The sequence below is a fragment of the Brachyhypopomus gauderio genome, chromosome 17 (assembly GCF_052324685.1).
Source record: "Brachyhypopomus gauderio isolate BG-103 chromosome 17, BGAUD_0.2, whole genome shotgun sequence".
NCBI classification, from domain to species: Eukaryota; Metazoa; Chordata; class Actinopteri; order Gymnotiformes; family Hypopomidae; genus Brachyhypopomus; species Brachyhypopomus gauderio.
Genome location: NC_135227.1, coordinates 14,987,605 through 15,011,926, shown reverse-complemented (window position 1 = coordinate 15,011,926; position 24,322 = coordinate 14,987,605). Strand labels below are relative to the sequence as shown.

The 24,322-nt window shown below is 44.3% G+C and overlaps 1 protein-coding gene across 1 annotated transcript in view; it reads left to right on the top strand.

Moving 5' to 3' along the window:
- Positions 1-5,755: 5,755 nt before the first annotated feature.
- Positions 5,756-24,322, top strand: part of mboat2a (membrane bound O-acyltransferase domain containing 2a) — a 37,626-nt gene continuing 19,059 nt past the window's right edge. The window contains exons 1-2 of the mRNA XM_076977546.1: positions 5,756-5,998; positions 22,167-22,312. Of these exons, the coding sequence (XP_076833661.1) occupies positions 5,918-5,998; positions 22,167-22,312 (227 nt within the window). The 5' untranslated portion in view covers positions 5,756-5,917. The remainder of the gene's footprint in view (positions 5,999-22,166; positions 22,313-24,322) is intronic.

Below are 24,322 nucleotides of genomic sequence, written 5' to 3'. Positions count from 1 at the left end.
TACAGAGCAAGATCCGGGCAGTAATAATTCATTACTACAGAGTGCTCTGTGTGACCTATAACAAATAACAGCCGTTGAAATATTGACAGTCTAAAACCTGCTAATGCTTTGTTTCCAAATGCTTATGGAATCTCATGGATGAAGTGTCCTTAAGATCTATGGTAATATTGGTTTATTGACACCAAAGCTAAATGACATATATACCTTTTGAAAATCCAATTCACATGAATTGACAAAACTCTCACAGTATCAATATCAAAAAGTAGGACGTAATGTTCTTCCATTAGTTTGTCCATTAACTCAGTGCCTCCTTAAATTGTGGGCTTGTCGGTTGTCTTTGGGCTCCACCCCCATTCTTTGCATCTTTTGTGCATCCACAATGCTTACAAGCACTTCCACACAGCCCAAATGAGGCAGATCACATTAGAAATTTGAGACGTTACAAAAGCAACATTTTTTCATTTAACACTTAAGTTTGGAAAAAATGTACATCTCCCTTCATTCAGCCTTTAATCCGTCTTGCCTTCAATTCACTTGTGTTGTTCTTCTATCTCCAGGTTGCATTGCTTGGTAATTGTTCCCACAGTTGTTCACGAGAGGCGGAGTTAGGACAAGGAAAGTGACAAAAGGCCAGTTGTGAGATGAGCAGCAGGAAAAGCAGACAAGTGTCACTGGAGCGCCTCGGGGGAGAGTGACGCTGGTGCTCTGGAGTGTCTCAGGGCAGAGTAACCCTGGAGTGTCTCTGGGCAGAGTGACCCTGGAGTGTCTCTGGGCAGAGTGACACTACTGCTCTGGAGTGTCTCTGGGCAGAGTGACCCTGTTGCTCTGGAGTGTTCTCACTCTGGTTTCGGCTGCCCTTCTACAAGGTCAGTGATGCACTGAGCAGGTCCTGCTCTCCTGTACAGTCTTCATTGATGAATTGGCTGCACATTTCATGGCATTGGGGAGAATAATGTGAAGGACCCCATCTCTCTCCTCCATATTCTTACATTTTTTACTGGCTAAGGCACAAGGAGAGTACTTTTCAGGCTTAAGAATTTTTGGGCTTCATCATTTAGTAACAATAGCTTTGAAGCAGTTGGCTAAAAGCTCTCACTGACTATTTCCTTGAGGGGATGATGTGAACTGATTAGCCTGTTGGCAGACTGGCCTGTGCTGAGTTGCGTGGTGCTATGATTACAAGTTAGGCAGATAATCCCCGCCATCACAATGATTAAATCAGTAGTTATGATTAGGTCATGAAACACACAAAACAAGACGTGCACTTTCCAAGCACACAGCCATTGTTTTCACACACAGGAAGGCAGACAGAAAGCAGACGGTGTATATGCAGTAGGCTTAGACGGTGTTTGGCAGTTTGGCTCTTGAACACCCTCTTCAAACTCTCATTTCACTCCACACAATTAAAGGCTTCCTGTATCATGTTTATAAAAAGAACAGTCTAAAAGAGGCCGTTCCTGCAGAAATCACACACGCGTGTACTAAAGATTGTCTTTAGGAGTCTGCAATGGTCAACAAGCCGGTTCTGAAACCTTTCCAAGCGTTTCAGAACTGGGCCAGGTCATGGGGTTCCCGGGCCATCATAGGCTGGGCTCTGTGGAAGCAAGCACAGGGGAGAAATTGTTCCACAGCTGGGGCAAAGTTGCCATGGAGACGACACAGTCAACCCGTCATCCCGTCTTGACGAACACTTAATTGGTTCTATGCCTCAACTGTTCCATGCAGAGGAAAGAGAAATAGTGTTACAAAAGTGCACTCTCTCTTCCTCCTCTCTGGGGTCTCATCGCTGTGTCTGGGCTCTGCTTCTATGTCTCAGTGAAAGCTCTTAGAAATGCTTAATGCAAATTATGTAGAGTGTCTGGAACTGAACGGAAAGTCAATGAAGGCTCCATGAAGGGACTAAGGTTTCACTATTAGATGAAACGATGATCTAAATAGAACTTTAACAAATAATCAGCTTTAAAGGTTAGGGTAAATTTCATGTTACAACACTCGGAGTGCTTAAATAAAATATTGATATCCGTAGAAAACCTTTCTGTATCTAATGCTATTTCATTACCGGCATATAATTGTGTAAAGCATCCCTCTCTCATCTGTCTCTATAACAACATAAATACGTTGACTTCATTTACTATTTATTCCAAGTTTTAAAAAATCAATAAAGTGCTTCACTAAATGATTTCTCCAAGCACATAAGGTCACATGGTGATTGGTCGGAACAAATCATGGCAGTCCTCCCTGTACTCCGGGAAAAAACCAACCTTGAATATGTGGCAAATAAATAATTCAGTTCCACCCCACACATTGTCCCTCTCTACCAAAACTGCTGAGTCATTGAGTTGCTTCTGCAGACCTCTGTCTCTAGTCACCTCCGTCAGGTCTACGTAGCTGTACACTGAGCAGGTGCTCAGCACAGAGACTCTAAGCAACACAGCTACCACTACACCGACTTTCCCTTGACACGGATTAGTGGGCAGTGAGATTTGGGCTTGACAAGCTCACGACTGCTGTCATGTGCTGAACTGCCAAGGAGCCCAGCAGCTGGACGCAAATGTCAAAGTGAAATGTAACACATTTAATGGACCTTATGGCATTCAAATAAGAAACACAGTGTATGAGATAGTGAGCACCCTTAAAATGCGGTAGAATAGTATGGTATGAACGACATTATTATTAGTGTAGAATATTTTGGCTGCCCTCTAGGAGTACCAGGTGGTAAAGCATTTATTGTAAACTGTAATACATCCTGAACACCCACTTTATTAGTATCACCTACTTCTCCACTACACATGAGAAACTTTATTTGACACATCTATATTATTGGCTCGCTGCATTTCATAGGAGTCCAGTTACAATTACAACAATGTATCTTTTCTCACACACAATGAAATATTCTCAAACAAATATTCTCTAAACAATTACTAGGATCACCAAACAAAAATTAGGAACACTATATTTCCCACACCTAACTTAGCATAAACACCCACATGTATGAAAGTGTTTATGGTACATAAACACTATCCGCCATCCCACATATAATAGTATTTATGGTACATGTATGTATGGTACATGTATGTATGTTTTGTTTTTTGTATTGGTTGTCCAATACTGAGGTTGTGCAGCTCCAGACGGAGCAACAAGGAAGTTCTTGAAAGAATCACTGACACCATGGTGAGGAACTGGAGTTCCTGGGAATTACAGAAGCTCTGCCTTGTTGGGTTTGAGCAGCAGGTGGTGAGTTACCATCCATGAAGCAATGTCAGCCAAGCATGCTGAGACATGACTGGAAATCTAAAGGTCTTAAAATGGGAAGGAGAGGGAAACACAGTAAAACACAATGTGCTGTCTTTCAGTGACAATCAGCCTTTTGGTTGGGAGAAATCTAGCATTTATAGGTTATTGTTTTAGTAGACTAAGTCCTTAAACAGGCATGGGCAGTACCACTCATTTTTGTTTTTGACCTAATACCAAGTAAATACCAGACTAATATTTTGACATTGGTACCAATATGGATACTTGTAAGTCAGAGAATCATAAGCAGTCTGAGTTTAAAGTCTGAGCAACTGTAACTGAGAGGCAGCACGCTGTTAGATCTGCCAAGCTGCTATCACTACTGTGTTCCTGAGTTCAGGCTTTCACAATCAACCACAACATTATCCTTTCCATACTCACAAGACTCACAAGAGAAAGACCTTGGATTTTCAATATATGAGTGCAAGTAAAGAAAATCTTTTGCAATAGATACAAAGAGCTGTACCTGTAATTCCAATAAAACAAAAATATTGTAAATGTCCAAGCAGTCACGCAGCCAATATTGTAGCAACAATAATGGAACATGGACATATGTTTATTTCATTTTTATGTTAAACCAAAAATATGTTTACTGACATTTATACTTCTAACAAATAACAGTGCAACAAAAATGACCAGAAATAGAGTATAATGTATTAAATGTCAAATTTTCCGAAAACTTCTCTGAATAACTGGCTGAGAGTGTGCAGCAGCCGTAACCCCCACTGAAGCTCAGATATAGCCCAGTGTTCCATACAGGTTCTCCACTGGCTTCCTGCTATGTTACACACCTCAAGCCACTGCTAGGCTGCTGGTTTCTCCTTCCCACCCTCTGACATTCAGGTTTCTGCTCATATCATCACGCCCAGCAGACATCTCCTCATGAAGGACAGTTCATCACTTTACATCTCAGCCAGACTGAGCCGCTTTGAATTGCTGGTGATGTCTCTCCAGGTGAAGTCCTTGGGATCTCGCTAGAGAACACTTGCATCACTCCGGCTGACAGGGTACACAACCTCTGGGTATTTCTGGACATTCTTTCTCTCCTCATTTATCGAACTTCACACAGTTGTCTAGGTTCCTGCTCTACAGCATCAAGGGAATCCGCATGTGTCTCTCCACACAAGCCACTCAGGTGCATGTTCAGTCCCTTGTGATGGAGATAGCATTGCTGCTGCCTGCTCGTGGCACCAGACAACTGTAACCATCATCCCTCAAGGCAAAAAAAAAAGGCACCAGGACTCTTTTCTCTCCAGGCATCTGGTGGGTGGTATGTATTTCTCCTTAGATGATTCCCCATTAGATGAGACACTGGCTGAACTGGGGTATACCCCATAAATATATTACTGTATTATTTATGTTTGCATTTGAGTCTAGCTTTGAACTTTCTTTTTCTCAATAGATTTACAGATTTCTCCATATACACATACATATATTTCATTAGCACTTTCAATTTGATATCACACAGATATTTTAAAGTAAAGTTTATTTTTACATGGAAAAACCAGTATCAGCATCTTTCTGGCCAGCAGATCATCAGTGCTGCCATTAAATCCTTTTTCACATTAAGTGTTTACAAAACATCCCTGCACAAAATCTACACATACAATGTATTTATAATGAATACCTTTTTAGCAAAAAGAAAAAATAAATGCTATGCTAGTCTCTTGATACTAGACTTTAATAGATCTAATTCAGTGTAAACCTTAGCATATAGTATATTATTCTTGTATGATCTATTTCATTTATTGCCATTAATCAACATGGAGCAAATAAAATTTTTGAAATTCTTGCGATAACGTTACTTGATGCTGATACCTTACGAGGCTACAAGTCACAGTAATCAACCGTTTATTTAATCATTTCCCCAGATAGCCACTGTGTGGCACTATATGATTGTACTTGCCAAAGAAATGTCTCACTACCGCTTGATAAACACATTATGAAAGCTATTTTTTTTTGTAAAATGTGGCCAATGTTTATTGTCAACTGTATAACGTATGGATTATTTATTAGTCACTTTGTCTTAAATCATACAGACGTAATTTCGTAGAAAGTAATTTTACATTGCTTGCCGAAGTTGGTTTTACTATGCAGACCACCACATGTCGTCCTGGTCTGAATTATTCATTTGAAAATGATGTTTAAAGATCATATCCTAACGCCAAAATATAATAACAAAGAGCATGGCAACACATTGAGCAAATTTTATATCTGAGGTTGTAAGTTGTGACCAGCGCACCTCTTCCAAACAGTTCACTTTATTTCAGAGCTGCCACTGATACATGCTCAACACTTAGAAGTAAATACACCAAAGAACAAAGTAACTGTTTAAAACCCAACTATTGAGAACGTGTACGCCAATGGACGAGCTCGGAGGACCAATCACATGACTCCAATTCTTCTGGAACTCCTCCCCTAAGCCCAGGAGCGGCGGGGACCGCGGCTGTGATGTAGGGGATGGGCGCGGAACTCCGCCTACGGGCGTCGTTGTTGATGGTGGCGATGTCGAGCTGTTGCCAGTCTGACAAGTACCGAGCGCGGCAGTCAGGCATCGCGGGGGAAGAGGGAGGCTTTTTTAATACAGAAGAGCAGTCTGGTTCAAAGAAAGGCTTCAACAAGGACCATGGCTACTGAAACGACATCCTGCACGGGCTCCACGTTACTGCAGCCCATCAGCGACATTGTTGACCTTCCCTTAGACCAGGTAAACTGTCACTTTTTAAAAAAAAAGCATTTTGAGCCCGAATGGAGTAAAGCTAGCCGGCTAGCTAACATAGCTACTGTTGACTACATGACAAAATCTTACACTTCACCCATACTGGCTACCCAGTGTTTCATCTGTTCTCATGAAACGCTTCACATTTGTCACACTCGCAGTGTTTTTCCCCCCATTTAGCCACGCCGAGCCTCCCCGTGTCGGACTATTTAAAGTGACAGTCGTGTCCATGTTTAGTGAAGTAAACAAATAAACACAGATGAGTGATGAGCGGTAACCACCGTGGTGTCGGTAGCTGCCTGCGCTAGCTGACTGGTGTTCGCCACACAGCCGGACACGGCCTACTTCTGTCGCTGTGAAACGCGAGAAATCGTGGCGACCACAAGTTTCGTGGGAATTACGCAAACATGAAGGATGAGTGTGGTGAAAACCCTCGGCACGTTCGTCGTGTTGTGCACCAACAACACACGCAGTTCGAAAACGCTATTTTTAGAAGGCGTCGCCGCTTATATGGGCCACCGTAACACGAATTTGGCCGATGCTTCGTCACTGACACGGAGAGCTTCCCATTCACACACGTAAACTTTCCAACGTGAGGGACGCTGTGCTTCTCAGCTCATGCTTACACGCAAACCAAGGGTGTGTGTGATTTACTGGGTTAGTTTATTCTTAGGAAACCAAGCCGCCCGCACCTGTGTGAACGTGGCCACTCTTTTCACGTCGACCCCGCTGAACCGTGGGTGTGTCCGGCTCCTCCATCGTCTTGTTTTTATAAACCGTTACTACTCTCGGGATCTTCACTTTTGTACATTGCTGACGGATAAAAGCAATGAAGCAAATTAGAGTGTAGATAATTTGTGACAGTAATGGATTTGGTCTGCTGTCTGTAACACTACCCTGCATTAGTAATTATATCTTAGAATGTATACTGCAGGATGGCTTTCCAGTGACATGATCCACTGTGAACACTGCAAGCAATTTGTTTTGAATTATTTGTATATATATATATATATATATATATATATATATATATATATATATATATATATATATATATATATTATATCTTGACATATTAGGCTGCGTGCCCATCTGTGCCCGTCCAGACGCTTTTCTGACCAATCGTGCCCCAGTCACAGGAACACGTTCAGACTGCCTTCACATCTTTGCGTGCTCTACACACAAGCTAGAAGTTAAGCCTACTCCATATGCCCCCACCCACCATCACTGGAATGTAGACAGGCAGTTTCGCACTGCTGGCAGACCTGCTCTTCCACTTCCTTTTTTAGAAGAAAACAAAAAAGGAGTGAAAAACGGAAACGCTCTCACGGTGCTTCGGCCCGCCTGTATTTACTTATTAAGTGGCTTCTGTTTGAAGGTCTCTGCAGCTGCTGCAATTGCCAGTGGCTTTTGCTTAACTGTAACTGTACCTGTGGGAGTTTGCGTTACTGTACCTGTGGGAGTTTGCGTTACTGTACCTGTGAGAGTTTGCGTTACTGTACCTGTGAGAGTTTGTGTTAATGTACCTGTGGGAGTTTGTCTTACTGTACCTGTGGGAGTTTGTGTTAATGTACCTGTGGGAGTTTGTGTTACTATAACTGGGGGTTTGCGTTACTGTACCTGTGGGAGTTTGTGTTACTATAACTGGGGGTTTGTGTTAATGTACCCGTGGGAGTTTGTGTTACTATAACTGGGGGTTTGCGTTACTGTACCTGTGGGAGTTTGTGTTACTATAACTGGGGGTTTGCGTTACTATAACTGGGGGTTTGTGTTACTGTACCTGTGGGAGTTTGTGTTACTGTAACTGTGTAACTGTGGGTGTTTGCCTTGAGCATGAGGCCTAGGCAGGTGTGGACCAGATGGTCTCCCTGAGGACCTGCAGCAGCGGGTTACCATGTCGGAGCTGATGTTAATGTGACAAATGAATAGCCCATTCCAAATACGGGCACTTGGAGTTTTCCTCAGGCCTGAGCTATAGGCAGGCATCCTGGAATAGTGCAGGGTCTCTATATGTATAAATGTGTGTGTGCACCAAGCAAATTGTCATTCCAAGGAAATAATAACATTTGTAATTAAACCAGAATCATATCCATGTCTTAAATAGAATTTTGTAATAAACTAACAAAACAAAGCACCAGTAAGTGTTTATGCATCATAAGTGGAACCCTATCGATATTAACACGTCACCTTCCTAAGTCCATGTTACCATTTCTTACACACAACTCCTGGTAGTATTAAACATAGGTTTCTTGGGTTGTCTGTGAAGTACTGTTGGATTAGTGATATTTTAAGAAAGCTAGACCAATAAAACACCAAGCATACTTCAATGTGGCACTGTAGAAGAGATCAATAATTTTGTCTGCCTAGACTTCCAGAGGGCAGCATGCCAGACCCTGGGGTGCTGTCAGGGTTGCAGTGGTGGACTGTGGTCCTGGAATAATCACAATGGCGGAATGGTTGGTCTGAAGCTCCTTTGTAGACTTGCTTCTTTCTGCACTGCAGCGACTGCCGTGGGTAGAAGGTGCTACGCCTCCTGTTTCTTCTTCCTTTTCGAGTCCAGAAGGAATATGAGCCTGAGCTTTGATTTCTCTGAGGATGCTGGTGCCCCTCCCATCTGCCTAATTGCTACCTCTCTTGAGAGCGTTTGCCTCTGATTGATTTCTGCCTGTTGCCCCGTTGTGGTGTTGCTCTTGTTCTCTTGTTCCTCCTTGATTGGGCTGCAGTTCATTCTGGCCATTACAAAGACAGAGTTGTGCAAACACTCCGAGTACTACGCAGTCATTCACTAATAACGCCCGGAGGCTGTGGCACGTGAGGCCGTCTGGATCTGTTCACTTCCACTGGTGCTGGGTTCATCTTTGAGCTCGTCCTCACATGGATGCCAACGAGCTCAGTCACAGGCTTAGCATGGGCTGTCTCAGCGTAGAGCGATAATACCATCCGTAGTCTGTCATGCTAAAATCATAGTTTTATTATTAAAATGAACAACAGTGTTTAGGACAGGCTGCAGTATCTTTTGAGCTCTGTGATTCCTCTAGCCTTTTTTTGATGTGGTGGTGTTGTATGTGAGAGGAGTTTTAGTGTCTAATTCAGGACAGCCAGCGATCAGTTTTTGAGGCATCCAGAGCTCACAGGATGGGAAAATCTCTCTGTACAGTTTTTGCCTTGTAGGGATAATTACAGGCTCTGAAATATTCTCTTCTTTTCCACCTACCAGGTTTTCTGCTAAATTAAACTTGAAATTTGGATTTATTAGGCATTCTTTTCATAATGGGGAACGTATCCTGACTCATGCACTTCTGCTAAAACGGGCTAGTCATTGATTTGCATCCACTTTCTGACTGATTCTATTAGCCGTTTGCTTTGACAGATTAGACTAGCCACAGGCAGCTGTAATGACTTTGAATGTGTTCCCAAGTTCAGAGGGGAAAGAAGTCAGCTTGGTGCCTAGTTTAGGCAATTTTAAAGAGTCTTTTTCTGCTGTTCATAACAGCCTGCGTTGGCACAGTGAGAAGGGCCTCGGACCGTGCTTGGGCCTTTCAGCTATTCATTGCACAAAGTGTGGGCTTTGTTAAAACAAATGCTAAAATGGTGCTAATGTGCTTACAAGTAAGCCAGGCATGAATGGCTTCACTTAGCCTACTGGGGGAATCACTGAGAGCCATGACTGATATGTTCAATAGATGTTAAATTTAATGCAGACTTTAATCTTAAAATAATATATTCCTTAAGTTCTCTATGTGGACTATTAAAAAGGTCGCAGTTTTATTTAGTTGATCACACTTTAATCATATGCCCTATCGAACTAATGATTGCTGTTTGCTCTGCTACAGTCTGTTGTGTACAAGTGTGTGTGTGTGTGTGTGTGTGTGTGTGTGTGTGTGACTCACCTGGATGCTCTGAGCTGATCTGATGCATCTGCTACTGTTTTAGGGTTTGACAGTGATCAGTGACTAAAACGTAGGGAAGTTTAGGTGCAAGAAATGGTCTTAAGTGAAATTTTGATTCAGCATGTGTTGCAGTTTTGATACTTCTGTGCTGTGTTGAACGTCTGTGCTGGAGTATTTGAGTTACTGCAGCTTGACCGTGTAAATGAGGGAACTTAAGCCATGGGCACAGTCGTTGGTTACAGTTTTTGTACAGCAGTCAGCACCAAGGTACTCTGGGAAAGAGTTATTGTAGTGAAAGCACATTCATAAGCTAATATTGAACTATGAAAATGGTCATAGGCCAAGTCTTTCACCCTGGTGCTGATAGCTCATGTCTTATTTCAACACTTTGGTCTTTCCATGCCGCATCAGTGATGTAACCTAGCAACGAGGAGCTTCAAAGCCTAGTTTCCAAGACTGAGAGATCCCGAGGTTTCAGTGTCGGAATCAATTCTGTCTCTCTTGTGCGGGGGACCTGGTCTTTAATCTAGCCACAACCGGTCAGTTGAACAATGCCACAGCCTAGATAAAGTGGGCCACAGCCTGGAGAAATGCTTGCTTCCACCTTGCATCTGACCTCAGCCCAGAGTTTGCCCATGCAAGGCAGCGGTTTGAGTCCTCGTTGTCTGTATGCAGGGTGGCATCCCACGCCGCAATCCCCTTGAGCCGAAGCACAAAAGGGCCTTAAATGAAAGATGAAGAGGTGAGATTGCATTCAGGGGAAACCAGGCAGACGGGTGGTGGTCGCACCGCCAGACAAAGCACCACGCTCGCTCACAGGGACGGGCGGTGAGAAAAAGCGGAGACTTGTGCGAGACACGAGAGACATCTGCTTCCTGAGTCAGTCAGGCTGAGAATAAAAGATCAGGATCTCTGAATTAAACAGCCAAGAGATAACGGCGTTCTCTTGTTCAAGGGTTCCTTCATCAAGTGTTATGCCGCTAAGTTATTGCTTCGCAGTTATAGAAGAGAGTCTTAAGTAGGCTTGGCGGCTGATTGAATGACTCAGCAGTTAGCTGCTTTCCTGTTAGCGGCGGACGGTGGTGGGTGAGCTCAGGACACTGGGCGTGGCCTGTTGCTGTTTGCATACTTCCAGAGCCCCTCCTACTCTGGCACTGGGAGATTTGTTTACCATTTCACAAAGACTGAAGCTCAGGAAATTATTACTTCAGAGATTATTATGAATGACCAGGAAGTCCTCCAGCATTTCTTAAGGACAGGCCACAGGTCATAGTCTTCCTCCGAGAGTTCAGACCCCCATTTTGTGTTATTGATGATGAACATGAAAAATATGGGCCAAATAAAGTGCACTGACTAACATTTTTGTTAGATTATTTAAATAATTACATAAAAGTATGCAAAAATATAAAAATAAAATACAAAACTGTGAAGTCAGTCATGTCACCACACATCCTAACGTCATGTCAAGTGTCTTGACGCATTGTAATGTCACTAAAACTGTCATCACTTGACATCAACTTGTGTTAACATGACAGCTTATGCTTGTTGGAATAAGGGTTTATAAACACTTTTAAACAATGCCTTTTAGTGAAGAGTTACTGAAATTGCATATATGAACACTGTTTAGTGACTACAAATGCACAGCGTTTATTCAATAGAGTCTCTCAAAACCCAGTTTTGAGACCATAGTCAACACACATTTTTCCTCCAACACTGACCACAAAGGTTCTTACTTAAACTATGGAATCCATGGACACCTTGTGACCTTGTGATCATGGCCATCATTACCATTTAGGACACGAGTAGTTTGCCATTAGTTGCTGTGTTTTTTCATTAAACATTGAACCCATTAACTGAATATTTAACTTCACATTACACTCCTCCCAAGAGAGTGCCGCTGACATATCTGAATCATCAGATAGGATGGCTCTCTTACGATGGGGAGCAGGTCGGGCGTGCACTCTTGGCAAACATCGACTTCCTACGTCATGCCAAAGATTCCTCATTAGCAGGAATGACATCAATAGAGAGGAAGTCTCGTTAGTTCACTACAAATAAGCCCAACAATCAGTCACAATGGCATGTTTTAATGATCGTTGTAATTATAGTGCGGCAATCTATTATATTTTAGAAGCACTGTGGTAAGTGCAGTTAACATCCGTATAAAAAGACTTCTAGGTAATGCAAAAGGTTTTTTTTGGTTTGTTTGGCACACATACCACATCTATCCAACCTCACTATGAAAAAATAAAATAGGTCCTACCAAATAAATAAAATACTAGTTCTAAAGTAAATTATTCTGACTCAGGCTCTTAAATTCAGGAGTCGTTTTTCTGGGCTTGGTTTTCACTCTGCCATCTTGGTGTCATCACGACTCACTCAGACAGATCTACGATTCAGTAAAAAATGTCACAGACCCTGCAGACTTTCACCTGAGGGTAGCCAGCATGCTTACCACACACAAAAACACAAAATATCACGATCATGATTACCAACCGATATATCGCCCAGCTCTAGCTTGGGTGCTGCAGATTGCTTGCCTAGCAGAGGCCTGGCTGTGGCGAGGGGCAGCGTAGCCGCTAGCGCTTTCCTGTGGTGAAGTCTTGATTGCTAGCCTATTTATAGCCCGTGCATGGAGGTCTGGCTCGTTGCATCAACACGCGCAGGAGAAGCCGAGACTCTGCCGCATGTGATGAGTTGCCCCGGAGACAGATAAAGTGTTTTGGGTCATGAGAATCTGCTTGATGCTTCATATCGCGTCTCGCCGTGTCCGTGTGTGAGCAAATATGTGACGGCCTGAGCAATGCTGGCAGCACGTTGCCATGACGTTCCCCTTTGTTTGATTGGCATTCCTGAACGATCTTGGAGTAAAAGCGTGATCGCCCTGGCAGGTATTAGCATCTGTCCCTGTTTACTTTTTACGTGTGTCGTCTGTAATTTCATCATCTTGTTTTGGTTGGCACGCTCGCTTTAGGGATCAGATGTAGCGAAGGCGGGGGGATCTGGTAGATAGATTCGTCAAGCTAAGACGAAGGTTTCAGAGCCTCCAGGAATCTCTGCTCCTGCGGCCTGCCGCCCTGAGACTCGTGGCACAGACGCAGCGTATTTGATGTTGAGCCGGTGCCGGCCGGCTGTCCCTAGCCTTGATCCCCTCCTCCTCCTGCCCCCTCTTTCTCTCCTGCCCCCCCCCCCCCCCCCCCCTCAGTCTGTGGGGAGGCTGACAGCCAGGCCAGGGCACACATGACCTCCTCTCTCCCTTTCTACATGGTTCAGCAGCCATGTTTGGACTTTTGAAAAGTCCAACTTGGTTCTCATAATAATAAAATTGTCTCTTAAAGGCACTTTAAGAGCAATCTGAATGGAAATTCAACCCACAGGCAACTGAATTTGTAACTGTATAAAAAGGAAGCATGTTTTCTAAGGCCAGATTGTAATAACAATATTTTACTTCAGTTCTGCCCATATTGTCTGGCTGGACGTTAGTGGTTCGCTGATCAAGTGTCGTCCATTAGCTGGAGCCCTTCCAGAGAATGACGCCGAGCTGGCTTGGTTTTTACTCTCACATTACAAGCCCTGTTTGATCTCTTCCTTTGTAAGTCATTTTCAGGCTCTTTCAGTAATGAACTGTTTTTTGTAAGTTTATCAAAAGATTTCTGACCCTCATTAAGTGAAATAAAACTGTTTATTAGGGGTATTACTTAAGCACATTATGAAACTCTCACATGGATTCTACACTTCCTCACCTCTGTGTCTTTGTATTTCCTTTTCTTTACTTTATCTCTTACGTTGTGACGTAGGAAACTAGATTAATACATGGATTAGTATCACCATGCAACTTCAATTTCTGCTAGCTTCTTTTAATTGTTTTGCCATAGCTGATATATCTGCCTAATTACTGGCACAACCAGACCCGGTCCAAATCTAGAACTGTCTCTGTGTAAACCGACCATCATGCTGAGCCCCGACGGAGGACTGCATGACTGTGTTTGCCTCGTGCAGCGATCTACTGCTTTGGTTTGTTATCTCTGCCCTTTACATTGTGGTGGGTTCACCTCCCTGCTGGGATCTACTGTAGCGACGGCCTGCCGAGCCTGTCGGTAAACGTCGGTCGTTCGCGTGTTGAGGGTGGGGGGTGTATTGTCAGCTGGTCGGATGTGGAGTGGAGACATGGAGACTCACACTGCTGTGATATTTAGAACCAAGGTGCACTCCCTGGGGTATGCAGCCGGGGCACCCACTGTTGCTTTGGCAGGTTTAGCCCAACATGCCTGTTTCTTCACTTACGGAAACCGGAGCATTCTCTTAAACATTGTTTCATAACAGTCCTCAGGGAACCTCGTTGAATTTTTTTCAATTACTGTCAAGCTCCCACACACCTGAAACCAAGCAATCAAGGACGCTGGCGAAGGAGGGGACCTACAGCAAATGCAGGTCTAGTCCGAGGTTAGAAACCCTGCTCACGTGCACCTGGAGGAGATCTCATACATCTATAACCTCCTCATCCTGCTGGGATCAAGCCTGTTTGTTCCGAGAATTACCAGCAATGTTTGTGGCGTTCATTGTTCATTCATACCATGAGGGCTTTCTACCTGATGGAATGCCGTAAGCAAATGTACACTGCTCTGGAGATAACCCTGTGTTTTTGTCTGACACCTGGTGAACTTCTGAACTGCTGTCCAAGTTCAGAAGGTTATATAAGAGGCTTAAGCCAATATTGGCATGGGTTGCTTGTCTGGAAGCGTGCCTATTCTCTAACAGCAGTTCTTACAAAACACATCACTACAGTGCTACAGTGGTGCGTATGGCCAATGGTCACAGTGGTTAATATGAGTGTTCACATTGCAGTGCACAACTGTTGCATGTTACAAGGAATGAAGCAGGATCTTCTGTACCACCTGGTTCTGTACCACCAGAACAAACATTACATAGGGGTCTAATGTCCTTGGCTGCTTAGAGAACATACATCTTTGTTGAAAAAATACTGTCCCCAACAGTGTTGAAGAGACTTAATCAAGACCAAACTGTTCTCTATTAAAAAGCTTCCATATTGGTCCGTTCTTGGTAGTGCAGTGAGTCAGACCAGTTGGCTTTTCTGTACAAGTGGACCAATTTTTTTTGGACTGTTTGCACGCCTCAGCAATGAACTCCACTTCTTAAAATACCTGGTACCAGTATGAAGCAGTTAACTCCACTTCTTCAAAGACCTGGTACCATTATGAAGCTAAGCATGTCTTCTGCCGCTCAGTCTCAGCTTAGTAAATAAACTAAAGTTTAGTCAGTTTAAAACCCTTCCTCCTCCTCTTTCTCCTTCCTCCATTTACAAGTCTCCTACAGAAACTGGTACACAGCAATGTGTTAAAGATCTCACCAAGATGAACATTGTTATATAAGTACGGTAACTGAGTAGTTCCTGCAACTATTTGGGAGGACCACTATATGTTTCCAAGTAATTTAAGTAATAATGTTGTATTTCTGATCTGCAAAACACTTTTAAGATATCATTTTATTGATTTGTGAAGGAAATTTACCGAATCAAATAAATCCTATAATGTAGTTTAAACTGTAAACAATATGGAAATAATTACAATGTTAAAATAAGAAAATGTTACTAAATATTAAACTATATTAAGTTTTTTTGCATTAGTTTTTTGCACGGTTAGAATTGAAATGTTTGAGTGCCTAAGTGACGTTATGGCGTCATCTCCTCAGTAGCGTACCCTTCTAGTAACTTCCTGCTCCTGTATTTTCATTTACCTGTTTCAGCTTGAAGGATTGTAAAGAAAGGATTATCTCTCCATAGGCAGCTGTCCTTAACATTCTCAGCATGGTCCCAAATCTGTTCAGTATGGACCCAATGCTATTCAGCAGTCTTAAACCTGTCAAAACAGTCCTAACAACCAAGCACAACCAGTCTCAAGTGCTACAACGACAAAAACATTTAAAAGCTAAATTAGGTTCTGTTGTGCAGGTGGTCCATTGGATGCACAGTTTGAAGCCTCCTGACAGTAGGGAAACAAAGCAAACCTGGATTAATTTGCTCTAAGCTTTGCTTCAATAGAAACCACCCAAGCTATGAAACACAGGCACTCTAATGCATTGCTGCTAGATTCAGTGTTAATAATGAGTTGCATGCGTGTGTAGATTACACACAGTGCTGTTTTCTTTGGGATTGATTCTACAAACTTTGTTGTGCATTTTCTATCATAAGCAGGACTGTGAAGTCACGTGTGACGTTGGCAGGGTTTCACTTCAGGCTGATGGGCTCGTCAGACCTGTGTCCAATCATGGCAAGCGTTCTCTCCTGAGACTCCTGAGGTCTTTCACATCCTGTCATACAAAAATCCATTTCCACCCAGATTTTCTCCCTGCCAGTATCTACCAAGGCTAATCATTTCTCTCCTGTCGAGGCCTTTTGTGTCAACTTTTCTTTCTCCCAACTCCGTCGATGGTGGTAATTATGAAGCGAGGACAGAATAAGCTTGTTGGGACCTTTTATATGTGAAGGACAGCATCTGAAGTGGTTTTCAGTAGGAATAAAAACAATGACATATCACTGAATATCCCCATCCTACTTTGACTTATGACACACTGCATTATTAGCTTATGTTGACCTGTGTTTTCTTCATATCAACGTCTGCGATCTACTGCCACTGTTACAACTCCTGCTTTCTGACCATTAGATAGGCACTGAGCTGTAAGGGACTCGGGCCTCTAGTGTCTCCGTCAACACCATCCGCTGGGGATCTCTGTCTCTTCAACCCAGCGACCCACAAGTGATTGTTTTGTACTGTAGTGTCACATGGTGTAATGGGACGGATTGTACCGCTGCTTCTACACTCACGAGTCTGGAAGAAGATTGGAGGGCTGGTGGAGGGCTGGAAGAGAGCTGGGCTGGTGTAGGGCTGGGCTGGTGGAGGGCTGGAGGAGAGCTGGGCTGGTGTAGGGCTGGTGTAGGGCTGGGCTGGTGGAGGGCTGGTGTAGGGCTGGAGGAGGGCTGGGCTGGTGGAGGGCTGGTGTAGGGCTGGAGGAGGGCTGGGCTGGTGTAGGGCTGGTGGAGGGCTGGGCTGGTGTAGGGCTGGAGGAGGGCTGGGCTGGTGGAGGGCTGGTGTAGGGCTGGAGGAGGGCTGGGCTGGTGTAGGGCTGGAGGAGGGCTGGGCTGGTGTAGGGCTGGTGGAGGGCTGGGCTGGTGTAGGGCTGGAGGAGGGCTGGGCTGGTGTAGGGCTGGAGGAGGGCTGGGCTGGTGTAGGGCTGGAGGAGGGCTGGGCTGGTGTAGGGCTGGAGGAGGGCTGGGCTGGTGTAGGGCTGGAGGAGGGCTGGGCTGGTGTAGGGCTGGTGTAGGGCTGGTGTAGGGCTGGGCTGGTGTAGGGCCAGTTGGAGGGCTGGGCTGGTGTAGGGCTGGTGTAGGGCTGGTGGAGGGCTGGAGGAGGGCTGGGCTGGTGTAGGGCTGGAGGTGAGCTGGGCTGGTGTAGGGCCGGTTGGAGGGCTGGGCTGGTGTAGGGCTGGTGTAGGGCTGGTGTAGGGCTGGGCTGGTGTAGGGCTGGTGTAGGGCTGGTGTAGGGCTGGTGTAGGGCAGGTGGAGACACCCTGTGGCTGCCTTACTGCTTCACTGACTGCCATGATCTGATCTCTCCATGATCACCGCCAAAGTCTGTGCTGTTGCCTTCTGTCCTGATGCGGGTATTCTCATTCTCATTTAACTTTGAGCTCTGTGACATTGAACAAAGCCTCTCCTCCCTCTCTCTGTCTTTCTCTCTCTCTCTTTCTCTCTCTCTCTCTCTCTCTCTCTCTCTCTCTCTCATTCATTCATTCTTTAGTTATTCCCAGAATGATTTACAATGCTGTGTCATCCAACATCGTGGTAAAGCGTAGGGGATAACTGTACCATGCTCTCTGTGTGTGTGTGTGTGTGTGTGTATGTGTGTATGTGTGTGTGTGTGTGTGTGTGTGTGTGTGTGTGTCTGTGTGTATTCATCAAGAGATTGTAAGAGATTGCAATAATGAAAAGACACTATTACCCTTTTTCTTGTTCTCTCCCTCTTCTGTGAGTGTCTCTGCAGAACACCTTGGCCGGCCCATAATCCTTAGCCCTCCAGCCCCAACAGCAGCTTCTCCTCCCCTTCCACTGGGCGGAGTCATGAACTGCCCATATAACCATCCCCCGCTTATATATGCATAGAAGTCTCGAATATGTAGAGCTCTTACGTGACTGCTAATGCTTAGAGAAATCTCCCTCACTCGCATGGAGTCACTTATAGACTGGGTTTAGTTTAATCTAGTTGAAAGCTTGCTTTGGTACAAAGGGTTTAATCCCAGGAGAGATATATTTAGGTAGTGGGCAACAGTATTTTGGTATTCAGGGTGACTGTCAGCAGTCATGTGTCTTTTAGTTCAAACCCAGACCACTGTGGAGTAACTGCTTCTTGAATCCTGCCTTATTTGCCCTTTTCTGCGTTCTGCAGTGATTGTTAGACTTTCCCGCTGTTTCCACCAGGCCAGCAGGACAGTTTTCACCTTCATATTCAGAGCAGAGAGCGATATGCTACTTTACGGATTTGGAATGAAAGTAAGAGTTTGTGTCCTTTGGGGCCTGGCATCCTCCTCTGTCTTCTGTTCCTTGCGGGCTGTCTAAAAGGACTTGCCAGCGCACGAAATCTTGACTCCCGCTTCAGGTTTGAAGTCTGGGGGCGGCGTGCGATGCAAGCCGGCGTGTGACGCACGTGATGCTACAAGTGTGTATGCTCCTGTGTTTGCTCCTCTGTGTATCTCTGTGTGTGAGTCTATTTTTTTGAGTGCGTGTATGTTTGCTGCGTTTTTGTTTTGGGTGTGTTCTGGTGGCAGTGGGCATGGGGTTTGGGGACAGCCAAGGGAAAAGAGTAGCAGTTTTGGGTCAGAATCTGACTGATGTCATGGGGCCATCAGGCTTAAAATAGCTCCTCAGCTGGAGTTGTCACATATGAAGATAAGAAGCTGCTCCGGGCAGGGATGATGACGGAGCACATGAGGTCACGGGGCAGCTGTCGGCTCCATCTCTCTCTCTCCGTCTCTCTCTCTCTCTCTCTCTCTATCTCTCTCTCTCCATCTCTCTCTCTCTCTATATCTCTATCTCTTGCTCTACTCCGTCTCCCCTGGAGCCTGATTCATGGAATTTGTGTTTGAATTTGTGACCCAAACTGGGATCTGTACCATGCCATCTTTTATTTATGTGTCTTCTAAAAATTAGCTTATGGAATTAAGAAATTTCAGGTTGGGTGGCTGCCACCAGTTAGGAAGAGAACAGACGTTTGTCAGTCTGTTGGACAGCCGTGGGAGGACTATGAGGATCAAGTCTCACATCCAGGCCCGGAAGCTTCTGCAGTCCGAGTCCTCCGAGCGCTACGCAGTTTCATCCCCTCTGCTGCCACCCTGCTCTCGGCCACGTGAGAGTAATGCTCGCGTTAACGACTCCCGCCAAAGACCAGCACAGCTGCAGAATGAAGCTAGCGTGTCCCCTTGTGACCCTTCCGCTGATAATGGCTGAGGATGACGATAAGCTGCAAAGCAAGTTAAGGACATCTGCAGACATTCCCAGTGAAGAGATGATGCCATGAAGATAAGGCCACACCCTGTTTAGGCCACACCCTGCTAAACAAATTATGTGACTTTTCTTCTTGTAGCAGTGCTGTCTTAATACACATGGTAACGATGCAGGACTGTGCAAATTGTCAGTTAACAAAATGAAGTGAGTGAACAAAAGAGAAATCTAAAATTAATATTTGATGTGATCACCCTTTGCCTTCAAATTAGCATCAATCCTTCTGTCTCTTCATGTAACCCCAGACAGACTCACTGATGTTGAGATCAGGGCTCTGTAGGGGCCATAGGGAAGATGATTCTTAATGACATTGGCTGCATATTTGATGTCATTATCCTTCTGCGGAACAGTTTTGGAGCCGATCGTAGTCCTATTCCAAAGACAAGGAGCAGTAATCATTTCTGGTTTGTGAACCTAATTTGGAACTGTTTGTCGTGTTTCTACTGTAATTAAAAAAAACCCACATATGAAAACATCATTATCACCTGTTTGGTATAATTGGTTAATCATGCACCTGTTGGTAATTCTACAAAATCCCTGACTTTGTACACGTGGACCTAGATAAAAAATTAACGTTTTCCTCAAATAAAATTGAGATTGTTTTAGTGCAATGTAACGCTATGGTTTGATAGTGTCGGCCCATGGTACATGGTACACATTTGAAGATATGTTATAGTGAAGATATTCTTTCACTCACTCTCTGTCTCTCCTCTCACTCACAAACACACCCATGCACATCACACACACATGCATGTACACATAGTCAGCATACCAGAGCTGTGAGCGCCGTGTGCTGGAGAAATGAGACTCTCCGGTGGTCGCGCCCACACGCTCCAGGCAGAATGGACTCAGAGCAGCTGCAGGCCGGGCTGGAGCTCCGTGGAGACTGAGACCCACCGGGCCCGGATCACACACCCAGGGGAGGGAACACTAGTGGGGGACAGGCCTGTCCGACCAGACCAGAAGCCTTTCACGTTTTGACTGCACTGTTTACACTGCTCTATAATAAGACAAAAAGAGCTTTATTTAGATCACTGAACACAACACGGCAGTAATGGGCAGTTTTGTTTCAGTGACACTGCTGGGTTTTGTGTGGCACTATGCTCAGAAAGGAACCACTGATGTACAGTTCACACATTGCGACCTCACCTCTTCCTGAACTGCCCCGCCGGGTAAGTGGTTTCTCATACCGCTGTCTAGCCCTCACGTTTCACTTCCCCCGGGCACTCGGGTAGCTGATTCAGTGAACCCTGACGCACTATTAAATAAGAAATGTGAGGTGACTTTATTATCCTGCATCACCTTGATGCTTTTCACTTTTTTCACTTCTGTGTGCTGCTTTCATACATCCCTCCTAAATGACGGAACCACTAAAACATCTTGGAGGTGTTTCTGGTGGACAAGCATCTCTCTCTTGGCCAGATTAGTCAATTCTTTAAAATTAAGCAGTAGGTGTGGTGGGGGCACAAACCAGATATTGAGGAGATAGAGAGTGGGTGGAAATCAAGATCTTTGTGTGTGTGTGTGTGTGTGTGTGTGTGTGTGTGTGTGTGTGTGTGTTTGGGGTCCTGTGTTACGAGTTTAATCTTTATTAATCGTTTCTGATGCCACTGCCACGATTAAATGTGCGTATCCAGTATCCTGACAGGTGCGCACATTTCAGTCATGTGATCGCTCTAACGTCACCTCAGCTCTGTCCATCAACACCGAGCGCTGGCGTCCCAACACCGTGAGCTGTAGGAGAGCAGAAGCCACACGGTGTGAGCACAAAGGCAAATATGTGTACAATAAGTATACACATGCGCTAAGCAGAATCTGATGGACAAACAGTGCAGCTGTAGCTATGAGAGACAGGAGTGTATTTATAGATATCAGTACACAGGTGTGAGCAGGTTTTTATGTAAATAATATTTTCCCAGTGTGTGAACTGTTTGCTGTGCATGTGTATTAGTTACACATGTGACTGTGAAATCCCGTGATTATATATATTTGGCATTGTGCGTCCTCGTGGGGGTGTGTGAGCAGGTCGTTCCGTTCTTGCTAGAGCTGGGTTGGCTAAGTGTTACCATGCTGTGAGGTTTGTGTCCACCTGTTGGGACGTGGGGGGGGCACAGGGAGTGATTACATCTCGTGTCAGTCATCCATCACTGATAACGAGCAGTAGAGTTTAGACAATATGCACAATAATAGTCATTAAATAGAGATTGTTGCATGTAAACCAAGTTAGATACGATACCAATGCAAGTCTGCTTCTGATATTTGGTTTTATATCAAAGAAATGCCTGTTTTTCCATTGATGTTTTCATATTAAGCGTGATGTGCACATGTGGCATAAATGTAAGAAAATGTCCATTTTAATTAACAATTATCCACATGGCTGCTCCTTTGACAAAGTGAGACGTGTATTTCTTTGTTGAATGCATGAGCACTTGCATTCTTTGTTGCATTGCATGAACACTAGACACTTGTACAGTAGTAGCGCAAATTCATACTGGTCTAATCTACGGTACGAGTTTCTAATCTACAGTATGAGTACCAAGTGCAAGAATTTTTTTCCTTTATTTATTCTGTGTTCTATTTTGCAGAAAGACAGTGAAAGTGAAATCTTAAGCTCGTAATCTCTTGTTCGTCTCTCTGGCCCTCTTGTTCTGGGACGGTGTGTGTGACCCGTGTGCTGCTCCGTCTGTATGTGCAGGTCAACTTCGTGGTGTGCCAGCTCTTCGCCCTAGTCACAGCCTGCTGGTTCCGACTCTATCTGCACCCCAGCAAGACCAGTCCCTTTATCCGACATGTGGTGGCCACGCTTCTGGGCTTCTACCTGGCCCTCTTCTGCTTTGGCTGGTAAGTGTGTGTGTTTGTGTGTGTGTGTGTGTGTTTGGATGGTATCCTGGGTGTTACAGTTCGGTACCGTTTATATAACGTCCATTCTGCAGTTGGAGAGCAGAGCTCTGTGCTGTAGTGTCTTCCTCATGTACTGTCTGCCTTCTGACGTTTCTCTCTAAAGTAGTCCGCAGGGTTTCTGTAAGTACCTGCGATCCTCTGCCTCGTGATCCGTACATCGGTCTGTATTGACAGAACTATCTGCTTGTTGCATAATAAGGTCCAGAATGACAGACGGATCAGAGCCAATCATAGCTGACAGTCCATGCCATATTATCTCTGAGACAATCTCAGAAACATGTGGTGCATTTATCCTCTGAAATCATCAAAGATAAGACCGAATTCTGAATAGCAAAATAAAAGCAAATCCACATTAGTCTGACGGACGTGCTCTGATTAACCTCACTTCAGAGAATAATGGGCAATCGGAGAAATGTAGCTAGCTAATCACGTCAAGACAAAAAAATGGCAGCATTGAAGTGGTTTGCTATTGAACGATGTGAGGTCTGACTAGTGGATCACCACTGATGGGACATTATTATTATAATACCTCCTGTTTCTCAGGCACAGCAGTGTTGCTGGAGCGGAGTCACGTGTTGGCCTCATGGCTGGGTGGTGTGAGTAATCCTCCCCCAAGAGGATCCAGCCCAGTGCTCCTGTAGTTACAAACTAACCATGAATGAGATGGAGGATGGATAACACCAAAGGGTCACGGCAGGCGATGCACTGCAGCCTCTAACTGTGTACACATCCACATTGCTTATGATAAACTAGGGCTTCTTACACAGTTTTAAATTGTTACATTTTAAACATTTAAAATGTTTTTTTTTTTTTTTTACTTTTTTGTAAGGGTCCTTCCAACATTGCATTGCTGAAGTGAAGCTGTTAATAAGAGCGCTTGGCAGTGTTTTCAGTTCCACTCACCTTTATTGGTGCGTCCCACAAAATCCAAGTGGAAATAAATACTTCATGACTCCAGAATCTTTCTGGTCCTGCACATTTACACTTTTACAATCGCCAATGTTTGCAAACTGTCACTTTAATTGTGGCACAAAGATCAGTGCCAAGTGTGATCATGTTCTAATTGTTGACATAAACCTCTGCAAATGGCAGACGGTAACCACACGCTTAGTGGTAACTGGTTTAGTCTATGTATGCTAATTTTATACAAAGGCATGATAGACTTTTCTATCAGGAACTCCTTATCGTTCTGACCGGAAATATAGACTAGAATGTTGGGGGCTGGTGGCGATGTTAACCAAATGGTTGTTCTATCTTCATTAAAAATCTGTTCTTGCTATATATAGGTGGGATGTTACCAGTAAAGTCTGATGGTAGTCTTATCTGGTCTAAAGAACTCTTTCCTCCCTGAGCAAAAGTAAAGCACTAAAGTTCAAAATGAGCGCATGAACATACAAGCCAATGGATTTAATAGAGGACGAGGACCAGTAGGCCACTTGCTGTAATAAATATAAGGGGGGAGGTGCAACACAGTGTGAGCATGAAGGTAAATGTGTCTACATTTGCTTCTCCACTGATCTATAAGTATACACATGCGCTAAGCAGAATCTGGTGGACAAACAGTGCAGCTGTAGCTATGAGAGACAGGAGTGTATTTATAGATATCAGTACACAGGTGTGAGCAGGTTTTTATGTAAATAATATTTTTCCCAGTGTGTGAACTGTTTGCTTTGCATGTGTATTAGTTACACATGTGAATGTGAAATCCCGTGATTATATATATTTGGCATTGTGGGTCCTCGTGGGGGTGTGTGAGCAGGTCGTTCCGTTCTTGCTAGAGCTGGGTTGGCTAAGTGTTACCATGCTGTGAGGTTTGTGTCCACCTGTTGGGACGTGGGGGGGGCACAGGGAGTGATTACATCTCGTGTCAGTCATCCATCACTGATAACGAGCAGTAGACTCCATAATATTCCTAAATATCAAATGTCAATTAGTGCTCATTTAAACATT